At 49.3% G+C, this 27,240-nt stretch overlaps 2 protein-coding genes across 2 annotated transcripts; one reads left to right on the forward strand and one right to left on the reverse strand.

Annotated features, from left to right (window-relative positions):
• Positions 1-290: 290 nt before the first annotated feature.
• LOC137910229 (cGMP-dependent protein kinase 1-like) lies at positions 291-13,926 on the reverse strand. The gene is made up of 18 exons (XM_068754664.1): positions 13,622-13,926; positions 11,106-11,272; positions 8,907-9,020; positions 8,013-8,118; positions 7,852-7,915; positions 7,701-7,778; positions 7,539-7,633; positions 7,394-7,459; positions 6,709-6,783; positions 5,259-5,355; positions 2,681-2,820; positions 2,514-2,603; positions 2,161-2,302; positions 1,800-1,963; positions 1,600-1,722; positions 1,473-1,535; positions 1,296-1,362; positions 291-409 (listed from the first exon to the last, which is right to left on the reverse strand). Exons 1-18 carry the CDS (start codon positions 13,924-13,926, stop codon positions 311-313), a joined length of 2,055 nt encoding a protein of 684 aa, XP_068610765.1. The 3' UTR covers positions 291-310.
• Positions 13,927-20,207: 6,281 nt separating this feature from the next.
• On the forward strand, positions 20,208-25,925 carry a1cf (apobec1 complementation factor). The gene is made up of 12 exons (XM_068754380.1): positions 20,208-20,309; positions 20,369-20,503; positions 20,584-20,714; positions 21,016-21,254; positions 21,600-21,764; positions 22,065-22,162; positions 22,321-22,458; positions 22,795-22,939; positions 23,415-23,641; positions 24,016-24,152; positions 25,115-25,263; positions 25,783-25,925. The coding sequence occupies exons 1-12, from the start codon at positions 20,208-20,210 to the stop codon at positions 25,923-25,925; spliced, it is 1,809 nt and encodes a 602-aa protein (XP_068610481.1).
• The last annotated feature ends 1,315 nt before the right edge of the window (positions 25,926-27,240 follow it).

The raw sequence follows: 27,240 nt of genomic DNA on the forward strand, positions 1-27,240 counted from the left end.
GAAAGCAAAGTTGACCAATAGAAATGTTCGCATCATCCACTAAGGAGGACCACAGCTGCTACACCCAAATGTCTTCCTGTCAAAAAAGACAAGTGAAGGCATCACGGTGACCAGGACTTTGATTATTCACGGTTTGAGACCCTGTAGCCATCGATCCTCCATCCTGCTCTCAGAGAGCCAAACTGGGTTCACAGAAAAGTCCTCAAGGACAAAACTCCAGGAAGTATGACCACCCTCAAGTTTTGGGTGAAAGCCTCAGACATCACCATTAGCATTGAGGACCAGGGTTTGGGTTTGGATGTGAGCGGGACTAAAAGTCATAATCCCATCCAGAGTTATCATCGGGTGGGGGCTCGTCTGTGTCTTCAGGGAAGCTATCAAAGTTTCTGGTGTCAATTGAGGAGGAAACCTGCAAAGACAAGCCGTAGTCAAACAGCTGAGCACTGACGTAGCATGCCGCTAGCACTGCACACACAGCTCACTTTGTCTGTGCAGTAGCCCAGTAGCCCCGTGGCTACCCCAGGGCAGCAGTGTCTACCCCAGGGCAGCTGTGTCTACCCCAGGGCAGCAGTGTCTACCCCAGGGCAGCTGTGCCTACCCCAGGGCAGCAGTGTCTACCCCAGGGCAGCTGTGCCTACACCAGGGAAGCAGTGTCTACCCCAGGGCAGCTGTGTCTACCCCAGGGCAGCAGTGTCTACCCCAGGGCAGCAGTGTCTACCCCAGGGCAGCTGTGTCTACCCCAGGGCAGCTGTGTCTACCCCAGGGCAGCTGTGCCTACCCCAGGGCAGCTGTGTCTACCCCAGGGCAGCTGTGTCTACCCCAGGGCAGCTGTGTCTACCCCAGGGCAGCAGTGTCTACCCCAGGGCAGCAGTGTCTACCCCAGGGCAGCTGTGTCTACCCCAGGGCAGCAGTGTCTACCCCAGGGCAGCTGTGCCTACCCCAGGGCAGCTGTGCCTACCCCAGGGCAGCTGTGCCTACCCCAGGGCAGCAGTGTCTACAATAGTAGCTTCACCTCCACCAAGTATGGTGTGAATGAATAATGCACAATGTGGAGCGTCTTTGACTTTCTAGAAAAGCACTCGATAAAACCAACGCATTATAATTCTGATTTATAAATTGTTATTAAATGTTATTATTCCTCCTGGCCGTTTCCGTAAAGCCTGTAAAGTCTGACGCCGTGTGAACGCAGCATCGCTTCATGTTGTATCACACAGATCCTGACTGACATTATTGGAGGTGATGGGAGGGACCACCAGGTCCAGTACAGGTACAGAGCTTGGTTTATTCCAACTCACCTGAGGTGTGATGGGCGGAGTCAGAGTTCCTTTCCTCAGACCCTCCCAGTTGAAACCTTCAAACCACCTGAACACAGGTGACAACTGATAAACGCGTATGCAGACATTTTGACAAATGGCAGTCTATTTTGGTTTGAAACAGCCAATCGGGTCTCAGCTTCCAGGTGTATCACCCACTTGTACTTCTGAATGTCTTTGACGCCGTTCTTCAGGTTCCCCAGTCTCTCCGATGGATACTCTCTGTTGACACAAACAGGTACCTTTGAAACATTTAAAACAAAGCAAAAAGAGGTGAGCCCTCTACCTGCAGAGCTTCTTGATGAGGTTGGCAGCGTTCTTTGTGATCTTCTTAGGGAACTCGATCATGTCGATGCCTCTCAGGATGATGTTGTAGGTTTTCATGGGGTCTGGACCTGAGAAGGGAGGACTTGGGACACAGACAGAAACTGTTGGACCTGGACTACGGCAGCTTGACTTGACGGTGCTGCCTGTTTGCATCCTCACCTGCCTGTCAGCAGCTCGTACATTAGGATCCCCAGAGACCAGAAGTCTGCAGAGATGTCGTGACCCTTGTTTAGGATGATCTCTGGAGCGACGTACTCTGGTGTTCCACAGAATGTCCACGTTTTCTTGCAGACCCCGACCCTCTTAGCAAAGCCAAAGTCCACCTGGAAATGTTCAAAAGTGTTTACTGCCAATATTCCTGATGGTCAGAAGATGAACCCCAATACTTCTGTCATGACCCTATCTGGATAAACCCTCTCAGAGTCCCGACACGCCCACTGAATGTCCAGAGCAAGAACAACATCAATGAGACCTCGGTTGGTTCTTGGCATCTCAGTCGTGACCTGGTGCGTGAGCGTACCAGCTTGGCGTACCCCCGGGGGTCCAGTAGGAGGTTTTCAGGCTTCAGGTCACGGTATATGATGCCTTTGGCATGCAGGTAGGCGAGCGCTTCCACCACGCAGGCCGTGTAGAACCTCGTGGTCGAATCTTCAAAGGACCCCCTGAAACACAGTTCAAACCCTGTGAGGCTTCCTGACGTCTCCTTCAAGCGGCAGGTTTCTTCTTCCTACTTATTTTATGTTCTGATTGATGGACATTCAAACACAGACATATGCTAAAAGATTTGATGTCTTCAAATGTCTCGTTGTTGAATCTAAACTCCAGAACCTGATTGCTGGCAGAAAACAAAGATTTGATTGGACTTTCTGGTACCGGTCTCTGAGTATCGTCCACAGCTCTCCTCCCAGACAGGCCTCCATCAGCATGTACAGGTATTTACTGTCCTTAAAGGTCCGGTACAACCTGCACACAGTCGCCATGTCAGGCACCGGTCCCAGGATGCTCATCAGCTTTGATGAAGAGGAGGAGGAGGCACTGACCTGACGATGAAGTCACAGTGCGCCTCTGTCATGATGCGTTTCTCAGAGCGGATGTGTTCTTGTTGTCTCGTGTCGACGATGTGACGCTTCTTCAGGATCTTCATGGCGTACGTCTTCGCCTCCTCGTTCTTCAGCTGAACCTGGAGAAAAACAAACATTATTGCATTTATTAATGTAGTTATTGCTAAAGATATACAGATATAGAGGTATATATATATATATATAGATATATAGATATATGCAGTGACGTGCGGTGAGGTTCGTGTCTGGTGAGGCACAGTCAGATTTACTAATCAATGAACCTGCAGCTTGTTCATCATTTGATTGGCAACATTTAACGTGTTTTGTTTAAACATTCGTACCAGCATTTTTTACATATTGTCACAAACCTCTCACCAGTTTATGACAAAAAGGGGAGACCACACATAATCTGCGTATCTACAAGAGATTTAATGAAATTATTAAACTCTGCGTATCAGTGTGCGTGCAGCGTTGAGTGTGTGTGGGTGCGTGTGTGTTTAAGTTAAAGTTTAACTGATGTTTATGTGAGGGTCATGTTGCTGCACTCGTTAATGTGCCTTATTACGCACACCTGTTTCTGCCTGCTCCTGGACCTGCGGCGTGGGGATTGGCTGCGGTCACCCCGGGCGCACCTGAGGCAGATTGAGCCAAATCGCCACCAGCCCTCATAAACCCTGCTCCGCCCGCCGCCTCCCTTCGGACTATTCTTCGGTTCTCGTCTCTACGTGCAGCACGTCTTTCTGCCGCTCCCCGTCCCTGCTCCCCGTCCCCGTCCCCGGGTCTCGCCTCGTCCTTGCCGACAAATAAATAAATGAACCTACAGCTTGTTCATCATTTGTTTGGCAGCATTCGACATGTTTTGTTTAAAAATTCGTACCAGCATTTTTTACATATGGTCACAAACCTGGCTCATCAGTTTATGACAAAAAGGGGAGACCACACATAATCTGCATATTTACAAGAGATTTAATGAAGTTATTCAACTCTGCGTACCAGTGTGCGTGCAGCGTTGGATGTGTGTTTAAGTTAAAGTTTAACTGATGTTTAACTGTTAAACACATGTTCTGAGATGGGATGAGGGGGTGTGTGTGTGAGCGGGACACGCTGCTCCCCGACACAGAGAGAGAGAGAGAGAGAGAGAGGAAAAGCTGGGCTTCATTTCACAGCTTATGCTCTCCAGAACGTTTCAGAACACTCGTTCACATCTAACGGACTCTGTCAGGCCCAGTCCGCCGCGGTTCTGCTCGAATCGGTCCCGCAATTTGACCATGAATACGCGGTTCTGCTCGAATCGGTCCCTCAATTTGACCATGAATACGCGCGGTCGCTGCTCGTGTTTGGAGGCTTCTCGGTAAATTCTTCATGTCGTAATATCCCATCCGAGTCCAGACATCGTCAGAAGTTGAGAAAAGAAGGCGGGAAAAGCAGAAAACACGGGTTCTTGCTTGACGTCCAGACATCCAGACAGCCAGCGCTTCCGTGTTCACAAGCCCGTCTGAACGAGCGGATCAGCTGATGAGTGCGCTGAATCACTCACTGGCCTCCTATTGGCTGGAGGCGGTATTACACATGGCCTCATTCTGCAGTATTTTAATGCCGCTGAGCACAAGAACACGTGACGCACTAATAGTATTATTAAAAATGAAAAAATCATAAAATATATAATATAATATCACTGATGTTATATTATATCTTATATGATTTTTATATTATCTTTAATAATACAAATACATGATTTTTATATGATTTTATATGACGACAGGTGAGGCTGTGCCTCACCTGCCTCCCCTGACTGCACGTCACTGGATATATGTATAGATATATAGACTCGGCTTTCGGCCAAAAAACGGAGTTTAAAATGCCTCAGAAGCCAAACAGATTTTCAGAGTTCAAACACACGAGAGTCGACCTGCCGTAGGAGAAAGTCTGTGCTAATTATTCGTACCCTGCGCTTCACAGCTCCTCCCACAACACCACACCCACCTTTGTTCATTTCCTTTATCTCACATCAATCATTCAAGGATTGATACAATCAATGAAGTAACAAAATACAATCAGCTGCAGCGTTCTTTGTCAGAGGAACTTGTTAAGACAGAACCCAGCTGAGGGTCTTCTGAAAGTTATTTTGGCTGCTTGGAGACTCAATCACATGATCGCTGGTTTCCAGTTACCAGCACTGATCCTTTACTGGAAAGTTAGTCCTGCTAATAGCCGAGCCTGGACACACAGATGTAGCTGAGCACAGATCCAACCAGATCTCTGAACATTTAGATCATTCAGGGGGGGCGGCTGAATGATTTGAAGTATCGAGGGCAACAACCATCAACGTTTTTACCAGCTGACAGCAGAGAAGGCTGTGATGAGATAACGGCGTTCTACCGGTGCAGCGGGACAGTTCTCCCGTTTCACTAACCCTAGCAGGACACGCTGGAGCCGCCCCGTTCACGCTAGCATTGCTAGATGTATCGTGGTTGCTCGAGGAAGGACCAGGAAGTTGCAGCTCTGAGTTGTGCGAGATCAATAGTATAACCTGGACTATGACATCATCGGCTCGTACCAGCTCCACGCGTCCGAAGCCGCCGACTCCCAGCGTGTCGATGATGTTAAAGTCAGTCAGCATCAGATTGGAGAAGAAGGCGTTGTCTGCTTCATACCTGGAAATACCGAACACAAGGATGCCTTCACTGAACACAGGAAAGCAGCACGTTATACACTTCTGGTACCTGTCCAGACAGGTGTGTCATCTCATCAGAATCTCATCAAACCGTTCTGGCTCTCTACCTGCAACATTTGACCACGTGGAAGAACGGGAACTTCTTGGAGGTTTGGATGGAGAAGGAGGTGATGGGGAAGGAGGGAGGCGCAGGGAGGCTGGTAATCCGCCCTCTCTGCTCCCTCACCGGGACGGGAAGCAAGCCTCTCATCTCCAGACGGATCGCCAGCGCCTCCCTTTGAAGCTCTTTGTTCTGATAGATGTCTATCTAAGCCAAAGTTTCAGCCATCTCAACATGAAACCCTTTTTGGTTGTCATGATTGATTGATTAATTGTTTAGTTCAAATATGAATGACCAAGAAAAAATATATCAATGAACTAAACATTTATACACAAGACATAGAAATACATATTTGAAAAGGAGTGAGAAGAAGTATACCTTATAAGTCCATCAATAATCGGTTTATATAATAAGGGAGGTGTCTCCAGAGTTCTTGCTCTCGTGGGTCAAGCTGGGTTCTGTGCTTTGAGATGACTTCCTGTCATGAGAATGTTCTGCACAGCATCCGTAAGAGAGTAGCTTAAAAGCAGCTCCAGGGCGAGGCAATGGCCGCCGCTAGCCGGACAGCTGCAAGCTGCCAGACTGAACCTGAGCCGAGCAGGACGTCCTCAGAAGACAGAACAAGTACAGCGTCTCCAAAGCATTCTGGACTATGTTCGCCCAGCTGAGCAGCTCGCACTGAAGGTCTCCTAAAGAGCATCCGATCTGCTCCGGCTGAGCCCGCAGAGTCACACGCCAGTCCGGGGGACGGCCCACCTGGTAGGACGCTGGCGCTGCCAGTATTTTTAGCACATGGAAACATTGCTCAGCCATTCAAGAGTCTGGACGCTCCAGGACCGAGTGTCCCACCTCAACCTGGCAACACCAAGACTCCTCAGGCCCAGATCAGCGCCAGGGCTCTCACATGGGAGGTTCACGTCAAGTCTCCACGTTGGCTAATCATATTGATTATGCCCGCAGAAAGAGGAAGACTATTTCTTGGAAACAAACGCTGTGGATGCTGATTTCCACAGAAACAGTATCAGCCGTCGTTGTTTGGATGTTAACACTGAAAATAGATCTGTCCGACCTTCACTCAGACATCTAGATTCTAATTCATGAGCATAGAAAAAAGGATTTACTGCACTAATAATACTTTATACACTCCCTATTGGATGTATACTGTGACCTCATCCTGTCACCTGATACCAGGCAGCATGTGAACCCGTCAGTCACACCGGACTTTAGGCCTACCTGGCTTTGGCTTCTGCATCCTCGTATCCTTTATTTGACACGTCGTCCAGTCCTCCAATCAGATGCTTGAAAGAGCTGAGGAGGAGGAAATGTCAAAAGCCAATCAGAACACAGAATGTAAAAGAGAATGGTAAAACTAATTCATTATTGATTATTAACATTATTTATCTAAACGAACACTTGATAGTCCACCATGATAAATCTCTAAATCATGACTCATGGATTATGACATCTGTTTTTTATTCCAGCATCTTTCCCTTATTCTTTCCGTCTCTTTATGTTTTGGCTTGGCTGTTAATATTCTTTGATTTTTCCGAACATATTCTCTCCAGATTCCACGTAATAAATACCCAGGACTAATCGAACAAACGCAAAAGCCCTGACAGGACAACGCATTGAGTGTAGTTAGGCATCAAGGCCAGCAGAGGGCAGCAAGCACCTTCAAACAGACCAACAGCACCTGAACGCACCACAGCCTGACAAGTACAGTAAGTTCTTGTGAAATTATACTTCAAGCCGTTGTCAGAGTATTTGGTCTTGGATTGCTTTTACTTCATCATATGATGCTAATGCTATTGCTAATGCTAATAGTTCATGCTACGTACACTGAATCAAAAGACCTAAAGGACACACATTAGCGAGGCTAAGCTACTAGCTCGTGAGGCGCGAGTTGGACTCGTCTTACTCTCGGTCGATGACCAGGCACGTGACATCACTGGCAGAAATGACGTTGGCTGTTCTGACGTCCTCCCTGTGGATTCAACAGACGCACATTCAAGGGTTCAGGTTGGGAAGTTATTCACTCGGGTCAGAGGTCACATGAGGCGTACCCCTGCAGCGCTCTCTCTCCAAACCAGTCCCCCCTGGTGAGTTCTCTGAGGAACTTAGGCTCCTGATTGGCTGGATCCTCCTGGGTGACATTCACCTGTAAACACGGACATGAGTGATCAGATTCGTACGACGGAGGACTTCTGGAGGGGGGGTTGCGTCACCTTGCCCTTGCTGATGATGAAGAAGGTGTCTCCTCTGGCTCCCTGTCTGATGATGTACTCTCCATCTTCATAATGGGTCTAGACACAAACCGTTCAGCGTCTGATTGGACAACGGTCGTTTACCCCCAGATGGGGGCTGTGGAATGCTCACCTCCTCCATGACGTCAGCCATCTTGCTCAGGGTCTCCTCTGGAAGCCCCTGGAAGGTGGGGACGCTGCAGAGAGCGCACTTATTATGGGCTGGGTTTAATCACATGTGAATGGAATCTCCATCGACCTTTAACCCTTGATCACCATTGTGTGGTTGGTCACCTCTTGAGGAAGTCCATGTACTTAGCATGTTTGATGAGTCCGGTTCTCATCATGATGGTCTGGTAGCACTGACGGTCGACGGCCCACAGCTTCACCTGGACCAGCGCTGGAACACACAAGCGTGTCTAATAAGTGATCAATCACTCTATTGTGAGCTGCTGCAGGTCAATCAGTGTGATACCTGCATGTACGACGCTGCGTTCACACACCTACGTGTGTGTGTGTGAACGCAACAAACGCATGCAGGAGATCACACGCCAAAGAATCCTGATCTGTGCATACAGTCTGCAGGTGTTGTCATGGCAACAGTATGTGCATATCTATGGGTGGGTGTGTGTGGCGCATCACTGAGTCCAAAAATAAGTTGAAATAATCTCAGAAGTCTGAAGATTAAGATCAAACTGTTTAGTCAAATGGAACCGTCACACACAACACACACTGCTGACATGTGCTGTTTGTTGTTTCCATGGTTACATGCTCTGATTTTTGTTTCTGAAGCTTAACTCAATAAATGCTTTGACCCCCACAGCATTTATGTAGGCGTCATGTATAGAGAAGCAGCTAAAGCTAAAGCTTGTCAACATATTAAAAACTATTTTCTGTAATAGAGGAACTGTTAGAATACTGCTGCAGTACTTCATGGTACCCAATGACATGCTGTCTGTTGCTATGGAGAGGCCAAGTGTTTCTGTAACCATGGAAACAACAGGAGACAGCAGAGCATATGGGGTTAGTTATAATGTGCTGGTGTTTGTTTCAGGAGAGCCGTCGTCACAGTTTAATGATTATTCTTAATGTTTATTGATGATTCAGGTGTTTCAAACAAGCTAAAACTCCCGACTGCAATCACAGTACCGACTCAGAGTACTCACAGTACTTCTACAGAGTACTCACTCCGGACAGTAGCCGTCCTGGTGCAGTTGTAGAGGATGGCCAGCTCTCCGAAGACTTTTCCTGGTCCCATGGTACACAGCTTCATCCCCTCTTTAGTCACCTCCACCTTCCCCTCTGGGTGAGAGACATTCACAGAGAGAGAGAGAGAGATAGCTCGATTAGTTGTGATGTCATCTTTCCACCAAAAAAGCAACACAGGATGAAACAGACAAAATTTCAATAACACACCCAATCCTGAAACCAGGTCCGAAGCGTCTCTCTCTTTTATATACAGTATACATATATATATATATATATATATATACACACACACAGTAATACCTGAACATACGAGAAAACCTGCCAGCAATATTCTTGTTTTCATTGATTAGAAAAACATTTATTGTTTCCAAAACGATCATTTCAAACACCAAATATGGCCATCCAACAAGTTGCCACGCCAACTGCATCTATTGTGTCTGTGTGTGTGTGTGTGTGTGTGTGTGTGTGTGTGTGTGTCCTGTCTCTTTACATAATGAGACAAAACTGCTGCATCTGTTTCTTCCTCCTCACCAACACACACACAATCAACCACTGCCGGCCTGTTTTTAGGAAGCGCTTCCTCTTCCTGCCACAAACCGGGCTATTTTTAGCTTCCATCTGTGTCCCCCAAATCGTCCTGAATGTTGACGTCCAAGGACTCCGCCTCTAACTCCACCTATCGACATGAACAACGACGTCAAAGTCCGAAACGTCACACCTTCGGCAAACACCAGTGCATTTATGGAACATTAACGAGTCTCATTGGTCAGTTAACGGGAGTTTCTCTCATTGGTCAGTTAACGGGAGTTTCTCTCGTCTCACTGGTCAGTTAACGGGAGTTTCTCTCGTCTCACTGGTCAGTTAACGGGAGTTTCTCTCATCTCATTGGTCAGCTAACGGGAGTTTCTCTCATCTCACTGGTCAGTTAACGGGGGTTTCTCTCATTGGTCAGTTAACGGGAGTTTCTCTCGTCTCACTGGTCAGTTAACGGGAGTTTCTCTCATCTCATTGGTCAGTTAATGGGAGTTTCTCTCATTGGTCAGTTAACGGGAGTTTCTCTCGTCTCACTGGTCAGTTAACGGGAGTTTCTCTCATCTCACTGGTCAGCTAACGGGAGTTTCTCTCATCTCACTGGTCAGTTAACGGGAGTTTCTCTCGTCTCACTGGTCAGTTAACGGGAGTTTCTCTCATCTCACTGGTCAGTTAACGGGAGTTTCCCTCATCTCACTGGTCAGCTAACGGGAGTTTCTCTCGTCTCATCGGTCAGTTAACGGGAGTTTCTCTCATCTCATTGGTCAGTTAACGGGAGTTTCTCTCATCTCATTGGTCAGTTAACGGGAGTTTCTCTCATCTCATCGGTCAGTTAACGGGAGTTTCCCTCATCGGTCAGTTAACGGGAGTTTCTCTCATCTCATTGGTCAGTTAACGGAAGTTTCTCTCATTGGTCAGTTAACGGGAGTTTCCCTCATCTCATTGGTCAGCTAACGGGAGTTTCTCTCATCTCACTGGTCAGTTAACGGGAGTTTCTCTCATCTCATTGGTCAGTTAACGGGAGTTTCTCTCATCTCATTGGTCAGTTAACGGGAGTTTCTCTCATTGGTCAGTTAACGGGAGTTTCCCTCATCGGTCAGTTAACGGGAGTTTCTCTCATCTCATTGGTCAGTTAACGGGAGTTTCTCTCATCTCATTGGTCAGTTAACGGGAGTTTCTCTCATCTCACTGGTCAGTTAACGGGAGTTTCTCTCATCTCATTGGTCAGTTAACGGGAGTTTCTCTCATCTCACTGGTCAGTTAACGGGAGTTTCTCTCATCTCATTGGTCAGCTAACGGGAGTTTCTCTCATCTCATTGGTCAGTTAACGGGAGTTTCTCTCATCTCACTGGTCAGTTAACGGGAGTTTCTCTCATCTCATTGGTCAGGCTCCAGCAGGAAAGAACGATCCTGAAGAGATTCGTGCTCTCAGACCAGGAGCTGTGGCTCTCGGCTGAAGAGGAGACGTTCATGTTTCAGTTCCGTCTATCGGGCTTAGAGAATCCGCAACAAAAGCCCAAAGCCCAAATCCTCAACGCAGATCAAAAGCACCTCACGTACAAAGAAATGAAACCTTGCATCCTGCTTTGAACCTCAATATAAAATGAGATACAAGGAACAAACAAACGACCAGCAGCACCACCTCACCTTCCATCACGTAGACCAGGGAGCCCACGTCACCCTCTTCGATGATGAAGGCATCTTTCCCGTAATCCACCGGGTACATGCAGTCCACGATCTCGTGGATCTGAGACAGCTCCAGGTTCTTCATGAAATCGTTTTCTAAGATGGCCTCACGGATCATCTCCTTCGACCTGAGACGAGGAAGCATGTCCAAAGGTCGAAAGGAAAAACATCAAACATTTACCTTTTTTCCATCAAGTGCTGCGATGCCAATAGAAACTAACCTGTGGAGCTTCAGGGTCAGTCAAGGTGGAGGTGAGCGTCAGTTCGGTAGTTAGAATTCAAGTCTCGATTTGATACTACCGCCGGCCGTATCAAAGGGAACCGCCGGCCGTATCAGAGAGAACCACCGGCCGTATCAAAGAGAACCGCCGGCCGTATCAAAGAGAACCGCCGGCCGTATCAAAGAGAACCGCCGGCCGTATCAAAGGGAACCGCCGGCCGTATCAAAGAGAACCGCCGGCCGTATCAGAGAGAACCGCCGGCCGTATCAAAGGGAACCGCCGGCCGTATCAGAGAGAACCACCGGCCGTATCAAAGAGAACCTCCGGCCGTATCAAAGAGAACCTCCGGCCGTATCAAAGAGAACCACCGGCCGTATCAAAGGGAACCGCCGGCCGTATCAAAGAGAACCGCCGGCCGTATCAGAGAGAACCGCCGGCCGTATCAGAGAGAACCGCCGGCCGTATCAAAGAGAACCGCCGGCCGTATCAAAGAGAACCGCCGGCCGTATCAAAGAGAACCACCGGCCGTATCAAAGAGAACCGCCGGCCGTATCAGAGAGAACCGCCGGCCGTATCAGAGAGAACCACCGGCCGTATCAGAGAGAACCGCCGGCCGTATCAAAGAGAACCGCCGGCCGTATCAAAGAGAACCGCCGGCCGTATCAGAGAGAACCGCCGGCCGTATCAAAGAGAACCTCCGGCCGTATCAGAGAGAACCACCGGCCGTATCAAAGAGAACCGCCGGCCGTATCAAAGAGAACCGCCAGCCGTATCAAAGAGAACCGCCGGCCGTATCAGAGAGAACCACCGGCCGTATCAAAGAGAACCGCCGGCCGTATCAAAGAGAACCGCCGGCCGTATCAAAGAGAACCGCCGGCCGTATCAAAGAGAACCTCCGGCCGTATGAAAGAGAACCTCCGGCCGTATGAAAGAGAACCTCCGGCCGTATGAAAGAGAACCGCCGGCCGTATCAAAGAGAACCGCCGGCCGTATCAAAGAGAACCGCCGGCCGTATCAAAGAGAACCTCCGGCCGTATCAGAGAGAACCGCCGGCCGTATCAAAGAGAACCTCCGGCCGTATCAGAGAGAACCGCCGGCCGTATCAAAGAGAACCTCCGGCCGTATCAAAGAGAACCTCCGGCCATATGAAAGAGAACCTCCGGCCGTATCAAAGAGAACCTCCGGCCGTATCAGAGAGAACCGCCGGCCGTATCAAAGAGAACCTCCGGCCGTATCAGAGAGAACCTCCGGCCGTATCAGAGAGAACCGCCGGCCGTATCAGAGAGAACCGCCGGCCGTATCAAAGAGAACCTCCGGCCGTATCAAAGAGAACCTCCGGCCGTATCAAAGAGAACCTCCGGCCGTATCAAAGAGAACCTCCGGCCGTATCAAAGAGAACCGCCGGCCGTATCAAAGAGAACCGCCGGCCGTATCAAAGAGAACCTCTGGCCGTATCAAAGAGAACCGCCGGCCGTATCAAAGAGAACCTCCGGCCGTATCAAAGAGAACCTCCGGCCGTATCAAAGAGAACCTCCGGCCGTATCAAAGAGAACCTCCGGCCGTATCAAAGAGAACCTCCGGCCGTATCAAAGAGAACCGCCGGCCGTATCAAAGAGAACCTCCGGCCGTATCAAAGAGAACCTCCGGCCGTATCAAAGAGAACCTCTGGCCGTATCAAAGAGAACCTCCGGCCGTATCAAAGAGAACCGCCGGCCATATGAAAGAGAACCTCCGGCCCTATCAAAGAGAACCGCCGGTCCTCTCAGACCTGCAGCTTCTGCCATGTTTGTTTGACGATGCTGCAATCGGGTCGTACGCTGATCCTTTTCGGGTTCTCAGTGGACACGCAGAACCCGATGAACTGATGACTCCACACCAAAATGAAACGGCAGCCATCGTCTCTGCTTGTTCACGAGGCGTTTTCAAAGAGAACATTTCAGGAGACTGTTCTGAAGAACACCTGAAGAAGATGGAGGGTCCTCAGAAGAGAAGAGCCCAGCCCGTAGCCACCGAGCTACAAGCATTAGCACTGAGACTCCACCCACTCCCACCCACAGTGGCGTTGGAGCGCCACATGCTAGCAAGAGTTAGCATCATAAGCTAACACGCCCTCATCTACAGACCTGAATAAATATGAGCATGACGAACATTGGGCGTCATAGAGAAGGCTCCGCCTGATGCTCCGCCCACGCTGCGCGTCAAAGCAGAACCCCCAGAATGGACCGGTTCCTAGGAGCCAGATGGAAGTGGACTTACTGTGGGCTCTTGGGGTGAAAGGCCAGCGTGACCTGGCTGAGGTCACTGATGTCGCGGGCCGTAGGCTCGGCGGAAATGGCCTGCCGTTTGCTGCGGTGCTGGTCCGGCTGCAGAGGGAGGTTCTGCTGCTGGCCGGTGGCGGGACGCAGCACGGACCGGTACTTGTCCAGCTCATTCTGCAGCCGCTGGATCAGTTCGTCCTTTTGATCCAGCTCCAGCTCCAGTTCATCAATCAGGCCGTCACGCTGCCGCAGCTCCTGGATCTTCTCCTGCAGGGCGTACTGCAGGTCCCGCAGGGTTCCCATCAGTCCGCTGGACCGGTCCACAATGTTCCTGTTCTCCGGGTTCTTCGGTCTCTGTGTTTTCTGTGAAGCGTAACCATCAGAGTCCATCTGGACCCTCAGGGGTCACTTCAGCGGTTCCTCCTGGGTTCAAGCTGGGCTTTAAATGTTGAGCTTCTTCTGCTGCTCGAGGGTTCTCGGGGATCGAGAAGGTTCCGCTGGAGACTTTTGAGGATCTCCAGGGTGCATGAATTTAGGGTTCGGTCCTCCAGGAATAAATGTGATCCGAAGGTGAAGAACGAAAAGGGTCTGCAGATACAGCAAAAAGTCAGAACTTCTGATCCAAGACCAGAACTGGACACCAAGAGAGTCCCGCTGGTCCAAAGCCTCCAGGTTAAAATAACATCATTAAAACGTTCGGAAGAACCAAAAACCCGTCAATTAATCCGAGGGGGAGGAACGCGTCTGCGGGGCGGAACCGTGATCCGATCCAGAAACACAGAACAAGAACCTGAGATGACGATGACGAGAAGACGATCCGCACCAGGACGAATCCCGCTCACGTGGAACGGACCCGGAGGAGGAGAGGAGACACCGGAGCGGAGGAGGAGAGGAGACACCGGAGCGGAGGAGGAGACACCGGAGCGGAGGAGGAGACACCGGAGCGGAGGAGGAGAGGAGACACCGGAGCGGAGGAGGAGAGGACATGGAGCTGCTGCTCTGGTTCTCTTAATCACCTTCATTACTTTGATTAGTTTAACGCGGAGTCAAACCACCGAGGGCTCCTAAAGTTGTCCCCCTCCCCCTCCTCCTCCTCCTCCTCCTCCTCCTCCTCAGTTCTGGATGAATAAACTCCCATCATAGAATGAAAATGAGTTTTATTCCACAAAATATTCAGAAAATAGAGATCTGTGGTTCAGGGCCGGATTTAAGCCCTGTGGGCGGAGACTTTTGAGGAAGTGAGACTAGAGCTCCAATCAGGACATCTGGTGAAAGTAAAATAAAAATGTCATCTACGTGATGTTCCGTTGCTGAAGAACCGGGAGACCCGAGGCCACGTTGTTCTGGGACCTTGCACCGCGCAGTCCTGTGGCGACCTCTGCTGGCCGCTTTGTGTCATTACAACCAAACCAACAACCACTGAGAAGTTCTTAGAAATACATACCTTGAGCCAGCCTACCAGAAATACTTTGCTTGTACTTTGTACTGTACTCGGCTCGTACTGGCGTGCAGAGGTACTTGAGGAGGCGCTCCCCCCCCCCCCCCCCCGACACTAAACAACACACACGCACACACACAGACACCCACAAACACGAGTACGAGTAATTCGACTTACGAGCTCGGTTTATACTCGTATGTCAAAGTACTACTATCTCCAGCTTTGTGTTTCTCCACACATGGAAACATATTTCATGTTTGACTAGTGAGACCAAATTTAAATCTATATTTAAACTGCTTTATGTCAGCTGTCATCATCATAGATTCCAGACAGATTCCAATGCTAATGTTAATATTGGTTTTATTTTTATTGGTATTGTTAAATGTCGATGATTTATGTACGAAGGACTTTCAACGGAAACAAGACCGCAAGAAATGCTCCTCTTCGACAGGATGTTTGACTGTACTTGTACTGTAATACATGCTACTGTGTGACTGTACTTGTACTGTAATACATGCTACTGTAATACATGCTACTGTTTGTCTGTACTTGTACTGTAATACATGCTACTGTGTGACTGTACTTGTACTGTAATACATGCTACTGCGTGACTGTACTTGTACTGTAATACATGCTACTGTAATACATGCTACTGTTTGTCTGTACTTGTACTGTAATACATGCTACTGTAATACATGCTACTGTGTGACTGTACTTGTACTGTAATACATGCTACTGTAATACATGCTACTGTTTGTCTGTACTTGTACTGTAATACATGCTACTGTAATACATGCTACTGTGTGACTGTACTTGTACTGTAATACATGCTACTGTGTGACTGTACTTGTACTGTAATACATGCTACTGTGTGACTGTACTTGTACTGTAATACATGCTACTGCGTGACTGTACTTGTACTGTAATACATGCTACTGTGTGACTGTACTTGTACTGTAATACATGCTACTGTAATACATGCTACTGTTTGTCTGTACTTGTACTGTAATACATGCTACTGTGTGACTGTACTTGTACCCTAACATTCTATCTAATAAACATATTCATGCTAATGTGCTAATGAGCTAGCCTGATACACTTGAATGCCGGTGCTGCAAAAGCATCAGAGGAACTTAAACGCATCAAAACTTCTTCCAACAAGGAGACGTGTTGTCGGTGAAGAGACTTTCTGACTGTTGGTCAAAGGCCTCCTGGAGAGCGCGCACGCACACATGCACACGCACACACACACAGACACGTTGAGTGTGTGTCCACAGATAGCAGTGGTTTAAACATTAACGTTGTTGGCTCATAAAGCTAACACCAGGACAGTGAACCTTTGGAGTTTGATATGATGTGATCTCTCTCTCTCTCACACACACGCACACACGCACACACACACGCACACACACACGCACACACACACAGTGAGACCCTGATGAACAGCCATTTGTCAGAATGACGCGGCTCTGATCGGAGGAAGGTGATCTCTGAAATTGCTCAGGTGAGTTTTTCCTTTTTCATCTTTATCAAGATTTCTGGTTTGAAATTACTCTCTTTGAAGGGAGCTGGAGAGAGAGAATGTGAAGTGAGTGTCACTCTACCACTCTCTTACTGGACTTGAACAGTAGCAGCTCAACATGGCTAATGAGCAAACAGAGCAGGACTGGCTGTTGGAGCGAGAGAGGAAATGACTGTCTCTCGGCCAGTGCGTCAAAATAAAAATATTATGCAGTCAGAAGTATTCCAGTTCAGATGGAAGTACTCTGACTGTTACAGAAACACTCACTTCGCTTAGATTAAGACTGAAATGTTTTCTGTTACATTCAAAATGTTCAAGTTAGAATCTGCTTTTTAACTTTGATCATTATGTAAGAAGTCTTTCTGTGTACTGAGAGAAGTACATAAATATTCAAATAAGATAAACATGAAGTAAAAGTACACATCTTATCATTAAATACATTCATACAGTTAAACTAAAATAATCAAATGGCTGTTCAATGATTAACACCTGTTTTATTATATTTATAATCTATTTTTCAGTGATGGTGAAAATGAAGATATTTTTACATTTAAACTCCAGAATCCAAATAAATTATTTTAAATTTCATTATTTTAAATGTTTTTTTTTCTGGTTCAAGTTTGGATTTAGAAATTCTAAAAATATATTTCAGTATTTCAGTTTAATCCGCGCCTTTACCCCAGCATCAGCTGTGATAGGCTCTAAGGGTCATTTAGGGGCGGGTCCGATTCCTTTAATCCACAGATGGGATGTTTTTAGTCTGCAATTTATTTTTAAAATAAAAACTTTAGCACACACACACACAACCCTGATCCTAACACGCACACACACACACACACACAACCCTAATCCTAACACGCACACACACACACACACAACCCTGATCCTAACACGCGCACACACACACACACACACACACACACACAACCCTGATCCTAACACGCACACACACACACACACACAACCCTAATCCTAACACGCACACACACACACACACAACCCTGATCCTAACACGCGCACACACACACACACACACACACACACACAACCCTGATCCTAACACGCACACACACACACACACACACACACACACAACCCTAATCCTAACACGCACACACACACACAACCCTAATCCTAACCCGCACACACACACACACAACCCTAATCCTAACACGCATACACACACACACACACAACCCTAATCCTAACACGCACACACACACACACACACAACCCTAATCCTAACACGCACACACACACACACACACACACAACCCTGATCCGTAATAATATTATAATGCTTTGGTTTTATTGAGCTCTTTTCTGGACACTCAAAGACGCTTCACATTGTTCATTATTCATTCACGTCAGCTGAAGCTACTATTGTAGACGCAGCTGCCCGGGGGGGTAGACGCAGCTGCCCGGGGGGGTAGACGCAGCTGCCCCGGGGGGTAGACGCAGCTGCCCCGGGGGTAGACGCAGCTGCCTGGGGGGGTAGACGCAGCTGCCCGGGGGGGTAGACGCAGCTGCCCGGGGGGGTAGACGCGGCTGCCCCGGGGGTAGACGCAGCTGCCCGGGGTAGACGCAGCTGCCCGGGGGGGTAGACGCAGCTGCCCGGGGGGGTAGACGCAGCTGCCCGGGGGGGTAGACGCAGCTGCCCGGGGGGGTAGACGCAGCTGCCCCGGGGGTAGACGCAGCTGCCCCGGGGGTAGACGCAGCTGCCCGGGGGGGTAGACGCAGCTGCCCGGGGGGGTAGACGCAGCTGCCCCGGGGGTAGACGCAGCTGCCCGGGGTAGACGCAGCTGCCCGGGGGGGTAGACGCAGCTGCCCGGGGGGGTAGACGCAGCTGCCCGGGGGTAGACGCAGCTGCCCGGGGGGGTAGACGCAGCTGCCCGGGGGTAGACGCAGCTGCCCGGGGGGGTAGACGCAGCTGCCCGGGGGTAGACGCAGCTGCCCGGGGGGGTAGACGCAGCTGCCCGGGGGGGTAGATGCAGCTGCCCGGGGGTAGACGCAGCTGCCCGGGGGGGTAGACGCAGCTGCCCGGGGGGGTAGACGCAGCTGCCCGGGGGGGTAGACGCAGCTGCCCGGGGGGGTAGATGCAGCTGCCCGGGGGTAGACGCAGCTGCCCGGGGGGGTAGACGCAGCTGCCCGGGGGGGTAGACGCAGCTGCCCGGGGGGGTAGACGCAGCTGCCCGGGGTAGACTGACAGGAGTGAGGCTGCCAATTGGCGCCACATGATAAGATCATGAGCCTAAAATCTAAAGCTCTGATTTATTTCCAACGGCTATCTAAAAATACAAATGTTATTTATTTAAATTGATTTTTTTTTTCAAAATCTTTTTATTATTTTCTTATGAACACATAAAACATTGAAGTACAGCATGTACAAATACACATACAATGTACACATATCCATACACACTTACATAGATAATTAAAATAATAAAAGCTGACACCAACAATGGAGACAAAGGAAAAAAAAGAAAAAAAGAAGGGGGGGTGGGAGGGGGGGGGGGGGTCAAGCTAGTCATATCTATGCATTTGTATGTTTATTTCTGTTTATTTTTGCTGAAGTACTCCAAAAACGCATCCCACGTCAAATAAAAGTCATCTAGCCTCCGTTTCAGTTCTAATTTAATCTTCTCCAATTGAACGTGCTTCATTCCATCATTTCAGAGATTTAAGTAGGACGGAGGTTTTTTTTGTTTCCAGTTTAATAGGATCAATCTCCTAGACAACGCTGTAACAAATTTAATAACCGTTTTTTGCCTGTTCGAGAGACCAGTCAAGGCTGAGGGAACTCCAAACAATGCCGACACAGGATCAGGCTGTAGTTGTGTCTGACAAATGTTCAAAAAGATTTTTAATTTAAGGATATTTTTCACGCTCGAGTCACCTCTAAATTAAACAAAAATCACTCAGGTGAGAAATCAGGAATGAAGCAGCAAAAACGTCATGAAATCCCATCCTGCTGCTGATTGGCTGCCGTTACCTCAAGCAAGCAGCCACTCACAGGACAAAGGCTGCCAGGTGCACCTGCAGGTGTGATGGTGAAGGTGATGCTGTGTTCCCAGAGCTCCCAGTTACGACTGCAGTCTGTCCTCTGTCAATGATTACAGGACGGACCTTGACCTGCTGTCCCCGGGACGCCGGGACGTCCTGCTCAAATGAGGAAAACCGGGATGCGATTAAAAAAACATGCACGGACCCAAAAGTCCCAGATTAAATGAAAAACAACAACAACAACGATTTTCACTTGCAAATGTCACCTGGGTTCATTTGTGCCCCTCCCCCACGTAGCAACAATAAGCTCCTCCTCCATTCCTGCATCTTTGACCTGCTGATGTCCAGAGGCGGAACCTTTGGACATCCTTACTGATGATTGGCTTACACCACAGAACGGTTTCTACTTTGTTGTTTAACATAAGGATGAAGGTCAGAGAGATCAAACACATCGCGGAGTTACCCTCTGAGGAGAACCGATAGCTTTTAACAACAAATAATATCAATGTAAATGAATCACTTTTATCCAGGCCTAATCAATCATCCTGAATGATCAATGTCTTGTCTTCCAGTGAGCTTCCCTAATTTCCCTGATTTACATATTGCTGTCAATCACACCCAATGGAATCCAATCAGAAGGCGGGCGGGGACGGACTGACGGGCACACAGAAGGAGGCGGCGCTGCGGGAGCTGATGCAGAGAACGGGGTACCAGCTGCAGCAGGTAATCCAGATTAGCTCTGCAACACACCTGAGTAGGGATGCTGATACGATGCGTTCCAGGAGAACGGCCAGCGGAGGTACGGGGGCCCCCCGCCCGACTGGGACGCCCCCCCCCCAGAGAGGGGCAGCGAGATCTTCGTGGGGAAGCTCCCCAGAGATCTGTTTGAAGATGAACTGGTCCCGCTCTGTGAGAAGGTGAGGGGGGGGGGGGGGGGGGGGACTGGCTGCTGCTGATGGCCTCACTGGGTTTTCACTTCCTCTCTTCCCGTCTCCAGTTTGGTAAAATCTACGAGGTGAGGATGATGATGGACTTTAACGGGAACAACCGAGGATATGCCTTCGTCACCTTCAGCACCAAACAGGAGGCAAAAGCGGCGATGAGGCAACTCAACAACTACGAGATCAGGTCACAAGCACAACAACGCTAACCGCTAACCGGCATTAGCTTCACTGTATTGAGCCCAGATGCTAACGTACTGTTAGCAGTAGCTTAGCAACGACTTTAGCCAAAGCAACAACAGCCTGAAACAATCGTTCTGATTTTTAACTGTTAATATTCAAATGAGAAAGATCTAAGAGGAGTTTTGTTAGCATCTGAGCCGATTACGAAACGGCGGGGGTGATTGAAACCGCCTTTGAGTCCAGGAGTTTCTATGTTTGATCAACAGTCATCATCTTTCTCTTTTGGATCGTTTACTGATGGACAGAAATGGCCGCCTTCTCGGCGTTTGCGCCAGCGTCGACAATTGTCGTCTGTTTGTGGGCGGGATTCCAAAGACAAAGAAACGTGAAGAGATCCTCTCTGAGATGAAGAAGGTCACCGATGGCGTTGTGGACGTCATCGTTTACCCGAGCGCAGCAGACAAGTCCAAGAACCGAGGCTTCGCCTTCGTGGAGTATGAAAGCCACAGAGCAGCCGCCATGGCTCGCCGCAAACTGCTGCCAGGTACGGCAAGATGGCGTCATGATGATGTCATGGGCATGTCACAGTTAAACAACTTGAATTGAAGGAAGATAAGTCCTCACGTTTTCACTGATAAAGACGGGCTGCACCTCCCCAAGTTAACGCTGACCCAACAGGAATGCGTTCAGGACCAACAATGGCCTCATTAGATAATCCGGAATATAATCCCATGCCTAAGAATCACCAGAGCAGCTCCCAAACCCAAAGTAGACACGGCGGGAACCGTCACCAACAGGAAGTAGAAGCAGAGCGTAGAACCCAATCCTGAATATGCCTAGCAAACATCAAAGAGTGTTGACCCAGGATGACCCTCGCTCTCGTCCTCAGGCCGTATTCAGCTGTGGGGGCACGCCATCGCCGTGGACTGGGCGGAACCCGAGGTGGAGGTGGATGAAGATACCATGGCAACAGTTAAGATACTTTATGTGAGGAACCTGATGCTGCAGACCACGGAAGAGACCATTGAGAAGGAGTTCAACAGCCTAAGGCCAGGTACCGACCCCCCTGGAGCCAATGCTCAAAGCTCAGACGCTCCTCAAATGCACCAAAATACAAACAGTTATTTCAATACAGTTCCTGTGATGCGGCGTTCCACAAGGGTCATTACTTGGACTTTTGTCTGAGCGGGTTGTCTCTGCATCAGCAGCCCGTCCTCCGATCGATTTGATTGTCCTTTACGTCCATTACTTACCGGCTCTGATCGGGATGAGGGTTTGCGCTCAGTTGGGACCCCTTCCAGTCGCTACCTGGTTTTTGGCTGTAGAATGATAAACTTGGTGAACTTGATTTCAGGTGCAGTGGAGCGAGTGAAGAAGATCAGAGACTACGCCTTTGTCCATTTCGTCCACAGAGAGGACGCCATTACTGCCATGAATGCCCTCAGGGGAAAGGTCAGCGGTTCAGTTTCCTGTGACCTCAGAACAATCCATTTAATCAATACTGCCCTGTGATGTGCTGGCGATGCATCCGGGGTGTAGCCCGCCTCTCGCCCATAGCAGCTCCAGTAGCACCTGGATCTGAATCCTGTTCCTGGTCTGGACCCCCCCAGGTGGTGGATGGCTCCCCCATCGAGGTGACCTTGGCCAAGCCGGTGGACAAGGACAGTTACGTCCGCTACACCAGAGGGACCGGAGGCCGAGGAGGGTCCCTGCTACAGACCGACTACGCTGCCTACAGCCTGGGACAGGTAGGAGCCAGCGCGGGGGGTCTGGGGGTTTCTGCAAAGCATCATTCAAACCGCTTCATCAGACGCCATCTGATCAGATCAATCTGATTGACTGAACTGTTAACAATAACCTGAACATGGTTCAAATGTCCCGACGAAACGAACGAGGACTCAAAAACAACGATGACCTGGAAGGAAAGCCGCGTTCTGCCCCGCCCAGTCGGTGTCCCCAGAAGAAACCACTGAAGCTGACTCACTGATTAGGACACGCCCACGATACCTAATCAGCGACCAGATCCTTCAAACCAACCAGAACAGAAACGTAATGGATATTCAGTCCTCCGGTCTCTCCTCCAGGTGTACGAACCCTCAGCGGCGTATCTCGGCCCGCCGGTGTTCTACGCCCCCCAGGCCTACACCGCTATCCCAGGGCAGTTCCGCTTCCCAGCGGCCAAAGCTCACGGTGGGGGCCGCGGTTTGATGAGGGCGCCGTCGGTCCGAGGTGAGGATTGTTCTATCATCAAAGCAGTTACCGTCCAATCACGGCTCAGTTAGCATACCTGCTTCTAACGGAGGCCACAGAGCTAGCATTGAACGAGCTACAAGGTTTAACTGTCCCAGAGTGTCGAGTCTGCAGCTTATTAGCACGATAACACCCGTTGAATATAATCACCGAACACAAAGGGTTTGGATTCATATTATTGATCTACCTGAATCATGTTAAGCAGAATCCAAAGTCATCCCTCAAATCAGACGTGAAACTTTATGACGCTGATCAAAAGTCAAATCTGTGAACTCGAGTTACGATGAAGCAAAACAAGTGGATAAAGAATCGTCCAGCTAATCAGTCAGAATCTCTGTTACCATGACAACAGCTACCTGTTGACTCCGACTCAATAATTGTCTCTGTATGATTCTACTTCCGGGTTGATTTCTGGTGATTTGATTGATTTCACTGCCTTTTCGGTTTCCTGTAGAAATTTACATGACTGTACCTGTAGGGGCTGCCGGGGTGCGGGGTCTGGGTGGGCGGGGCTACCTGGCCTATGCCTCTGGGCTTGGACCCATGAGTCGAGGTGGTGGCAGTGCCACCTACGGCCTTAAGCTGGACAAGCAGTTGGAGGAGAAGTTGTTCGACCTTTTACCTGGCATGGAGCTGACCCCCATGAACCTGAAGGCCGCCGCCATCAAACCTGCCCCACAGGTAACAGAGCACACCTAAGCTTTCTACTTGTCATTTCTGCTACTTAGAGCCCATTGGTCAGTGCTAGAGCATCTCCACCTGGAGGCAGCAGGAAGTAGTTCAACCACTGACCAACAAAAAGCTGCTTGTCCATCAATGCTGTATTTTTACACTTGATGCAAGATGCAAGGTCAGAAACGGTCAAAATGTGTGGACTCCTGAGACCTGGTGAGGAGCCCAGGTGTCCACAGGTAGCAGAACTCCTCCTACTGTGGAGAAGACCTTCAAGATGCCGGGGACAGTAGCCTGGTTGATCTGGGCTGAGGATGGACCGAGGAGCAGGACCCAGATTACATGTGTCTACCTGTCTACCTGTCTACCTGTCTACCTGTCAGGTCCTAGAGGAGTTGTGTCAGAAGAATAACTGGGGTCAACCGGTCTATCAGCTCCACTCTGCCATTGGTCCAGACCAGAGACAACTTTTTCTCTACAAGATCACCATTCCAGCTTTGGCTACACAGTACCCCAACGTGTAAGACCAGTGCTGCTACTGCGAATAGTACTGCCTGCAAGTACCTGTACTTCCACACTTTCTGCTTCTGCTACTATTTCTGTAATACAACTACTTCTAGTCTCCATTAAAGAGAGAGAACCCTGTAGGTGGTGCTGATCCAGAACTAGGCAGCTGATCCAGAACCTGTAGGTGGTGCTGATCCAGAACCAGGCAGCTGATCCAGAACCTGTAGGTGATGCTGATCCAGAACCAGGCAGCTGATCCAGAACCTGTAGGCGGTTCTGTTAACATCCTGGGAAGCTGCTGAACATGGAGATCTAGAATCCGATTGGGTGAAGTTAAACATGTGACCATTACAGCCAGAGAGAAACTGTTGCTGTCTGCTCTCCATCAGCTCCAAGTTACAATGGGAGCTGATGGGGCTGTTGGTCGGAGGTCCTGTCGGAGGTCCTGTCGGAGGTCCTGTTGGAGGTCCTGTTGGAGGTCTCCTCCCTGAACAGGAAGTATAGGTCTGTTAGCTTCCAGATCAGCATCGCTAGCATCAGCATGGATTTTAGTTTGTGTCAACATGACGGAGGGAGAACTGAGTGAGAATTTAAAGAAAGACTTTCAGATGATTTACCAGCTGCCCTCCATTCTAACGATGATGTCATCCATACTCTATGGTGATGTCTCTGAGGCTCATTTACAAAACAACATTTTAGGTGAAGACGTTTAGCCCGCTAACGGGTTTTCAGTCTTTCCAAAACGCCGTTGATGCACTTCAATTCTTCCTTCAATCATCCTTCCTTCTTTCCTAGCTTCCTCCGCTAGCTCCTTCATTACGTTTTCACATCATCTCTTTTTGTCTTCTGCAGCTGGTCTGTGGTCAGTTTGTTTCACAAGAACAAGAATGCAGCCCGCCGTGCTAGAACTGAGCAATAATTAAAAACAGCAACACAAAGCAGACTATTTTACAGAACGGGACTCTGTCTCCCCAGCCATCCCTTCACCCCCGCCAAGCTCTGCGCAGCAGTAGAGGAAGCTAAAGTCCACGCCGCAGAGCACACGCTGCAAACACTGGGTCTGCAGACAGAGGGCGCCGACAGCTGCGCTGCTGCAGCCCCCCTGGCCTCCGTAGCCTTCCCAGGTATGTGAAGGTCCGTACCCAAAGAAAACTAACCCATCACCCCACAAACCAGCTGGGGGGCCCTGAAGGTCACCGGGTAAAGCTGAGACATCGGCACATGATCGATAGTCTCCACTAGGGGCCGGCAACCTAAGGCACACGTGTCATGGCTGGCACGCGAGGGCGACCCCTGCGAGTACGCCGATGCGTCCCCTCACTGACAACGGAAACGGACTGATTCAACACGTCACAGCTGGTCGGCTAGCTTAGCAGCGCTGTTAGCATGCTAGTAGACAAAGTTCCGGTTTGGATTATGGATTTATTTCAAGAGGAGGCCGGGCGACATTCGCCCTTTGCCTTGTTTTCCCATTCTTAATGAGGAAGGGTCTGCAGCGTGACCCCCCCCCCGGATGAACCATCTTATCAGTTTAAGACATGTGACTTCCTGTTGGGTTCCGGCTCATCGGGAGTCTCGCGCCGTGTAGCATCTCTTCAGTAACACAGCAGCAGCTCGCTCTCAGGTGTCTGCTCTATCCCCAGGCTACACGCTGGCGAGCCCGCCTGCGTCCCAGCTGAAGCAGGCGGTGTCTCTGGGCCAAGACCTGACTGCCTTCACCACCTACGAGGGCTACCCCGCTTTTGCCGTGGCGACGCGCCACACCGACGGATACGGCGTTTTCTAGAGAACGCTTTTCCAGCCACCTGAGGATGGATGCCTTCACTCTGAACTGAACTTTAGTTGATAATAAAGTCTCACATTTCTGATTTCTCTTTTTTTGGTACAAATATCTGCAGAACAGAGAGAATGCAGCTTTTTACAGGGAGAGACCAACCAACGCAGGAAACACCGTCCTCCGTCTCTACGTCTCTGCTTTAATTGTGGGAGGCGACATTCTGCAACTAATCTGATTGGTCAGTCTTTGGCTGTTTGGATTACTGTTTCAATCAAGTGTCTTAGCTTTTGTTTGGTTTGCATGTTTACAATGTTCACAAGTGAGTGTTATGGTGCCGAACTTCTTTAGAAACCCTTAGCACTGAATGCTAATGCTAACCAGTGCTAATGGTGCTTTTATCAGTACTTTCGTCTGTGCTAGTGAAAATGACATTCAGTCATGCAACACCAGGGTCGGTTCACAGATCCGAGATCAGCAGGAGGAACTGTTTTCACACTGAACACGAGGAGCCCGATGAATGTCAGCTGCATCACCGGCTACAGATGTGCTAACATTAGCTGCATCACCGGCTACAGATGTGCTAACATTAGCTGCATCACCGGCTACAGATGTGCTAACATTAGCTGCATCACCGGCTACAGATGTGCTAACATTAGCTGCATCACCGGCTACAGATGTGCTAACATTAGCTGCATCACCGGCTACAGATGTGCTAACATTAGCTGCATCACCGGCTACAGATGTGCTAACATTAGCTGCATCACCGGCTACAGATGTGCTAACATTAGCTGCATCACCGGCTACAGATGTGCTAACATTAGCTGCATCACCGGCTACAGATGTGCTAACATTAGCTGCATCACCGGCTACAGATGTGCTAACACCAGCTGCATCACAGGCTACAGATGTGCTAACATTAGCTGCATCACCGGCTACAGATGTGCTAACATTAGCTGCATCACCGGCTACAGATGTGCTAACATTAGCTGCATCACCGGCTACAGATGTGCTAACATTAGCTGCATCACAGGCTACAGATGTGCTAACATTAGCTGCATCACAGGCTACAGATGTGCTAACACCAGCTGCTAATGATTTAGCTTGTTTTAATGCTTTCATCAGTCTTAACTGGTTTAAATATTTTCCTGTCCAGCTAACAAAGGTACCAAAACAAAGACGCCAAAATGAGGACTCCTGAAGTTTTAAACCGTTTCGGTCGTTGAGGCCTTCTAGGCTTTTTAACTGTGAATACATCTGCCGTAAATCTGACATCAGTTCTTCCTCTCAATGTCTGCGATGCGATTCAGAGGATTTGCTTTAACCT

Source organism: Brachionichthys hirsutus, chromosome 21 (genome assembly GCF_040956055.1).
Source record: "Brachionichthys hirsutus isolate HB-005 chromosome 21, CSIRO-AGI_Bhir_v1, whole genome shotgun sequence".
Lineage (NCBI taxonomy): Eukaryota > Metazoa > Chordata > Actinopteri > Lophiiformes > Brachionichthyidae > Brachionichthys > Brachionichthys hirsutus.

Excerpts from the sequence above, each read along its gene's own strand:
- LOC137910229 (XM_068754664.1), bottom strand. The coding sequence starts at position 13,926 with ATGGGAACCCTGCGGGACCTGCAGTACGCCCTGCAGGAGAAGATCCAG. Across the intron at positions 7,779-7,851 it reads TGGCTGACGTCATGGAGGAG|ACCCATTATGAAGATGGAGA; the intron begins GTGAGCATTCCA and ends GTTTGTGTCTAG. Across the intron at positions 6,784-7,393 it reads TGCCTGGTCATCGACCGAGA|CTCTTTCAAGCATCTGATTG; the intron begins GTAAGACGAGTC and ends CCTCCTCCTCAG.
- a1cf (XM_068754380.1), top strand. The coding sequence starts at position 20,208 with ATGGAATCCAATCAGAAGGCGGGCGGGGACGGACTGACGGGCACACAG. Across the intron at positions 20,715-21,015 it reads CTCAACAACTACGAGATCAG|AAATGGCCGCCTTCTCGGCG; the intron begins GTCACAAGCACA and ends ACTGATGGACAG. Across the intron at positions 25,264-25,782 it reads GGCCTCCGTAGCCTTCCCAG|GCTACACGCTGGCGAGCCCG; the intron begins GTATGTGAAGGT and ends CTCTATCCCCAG.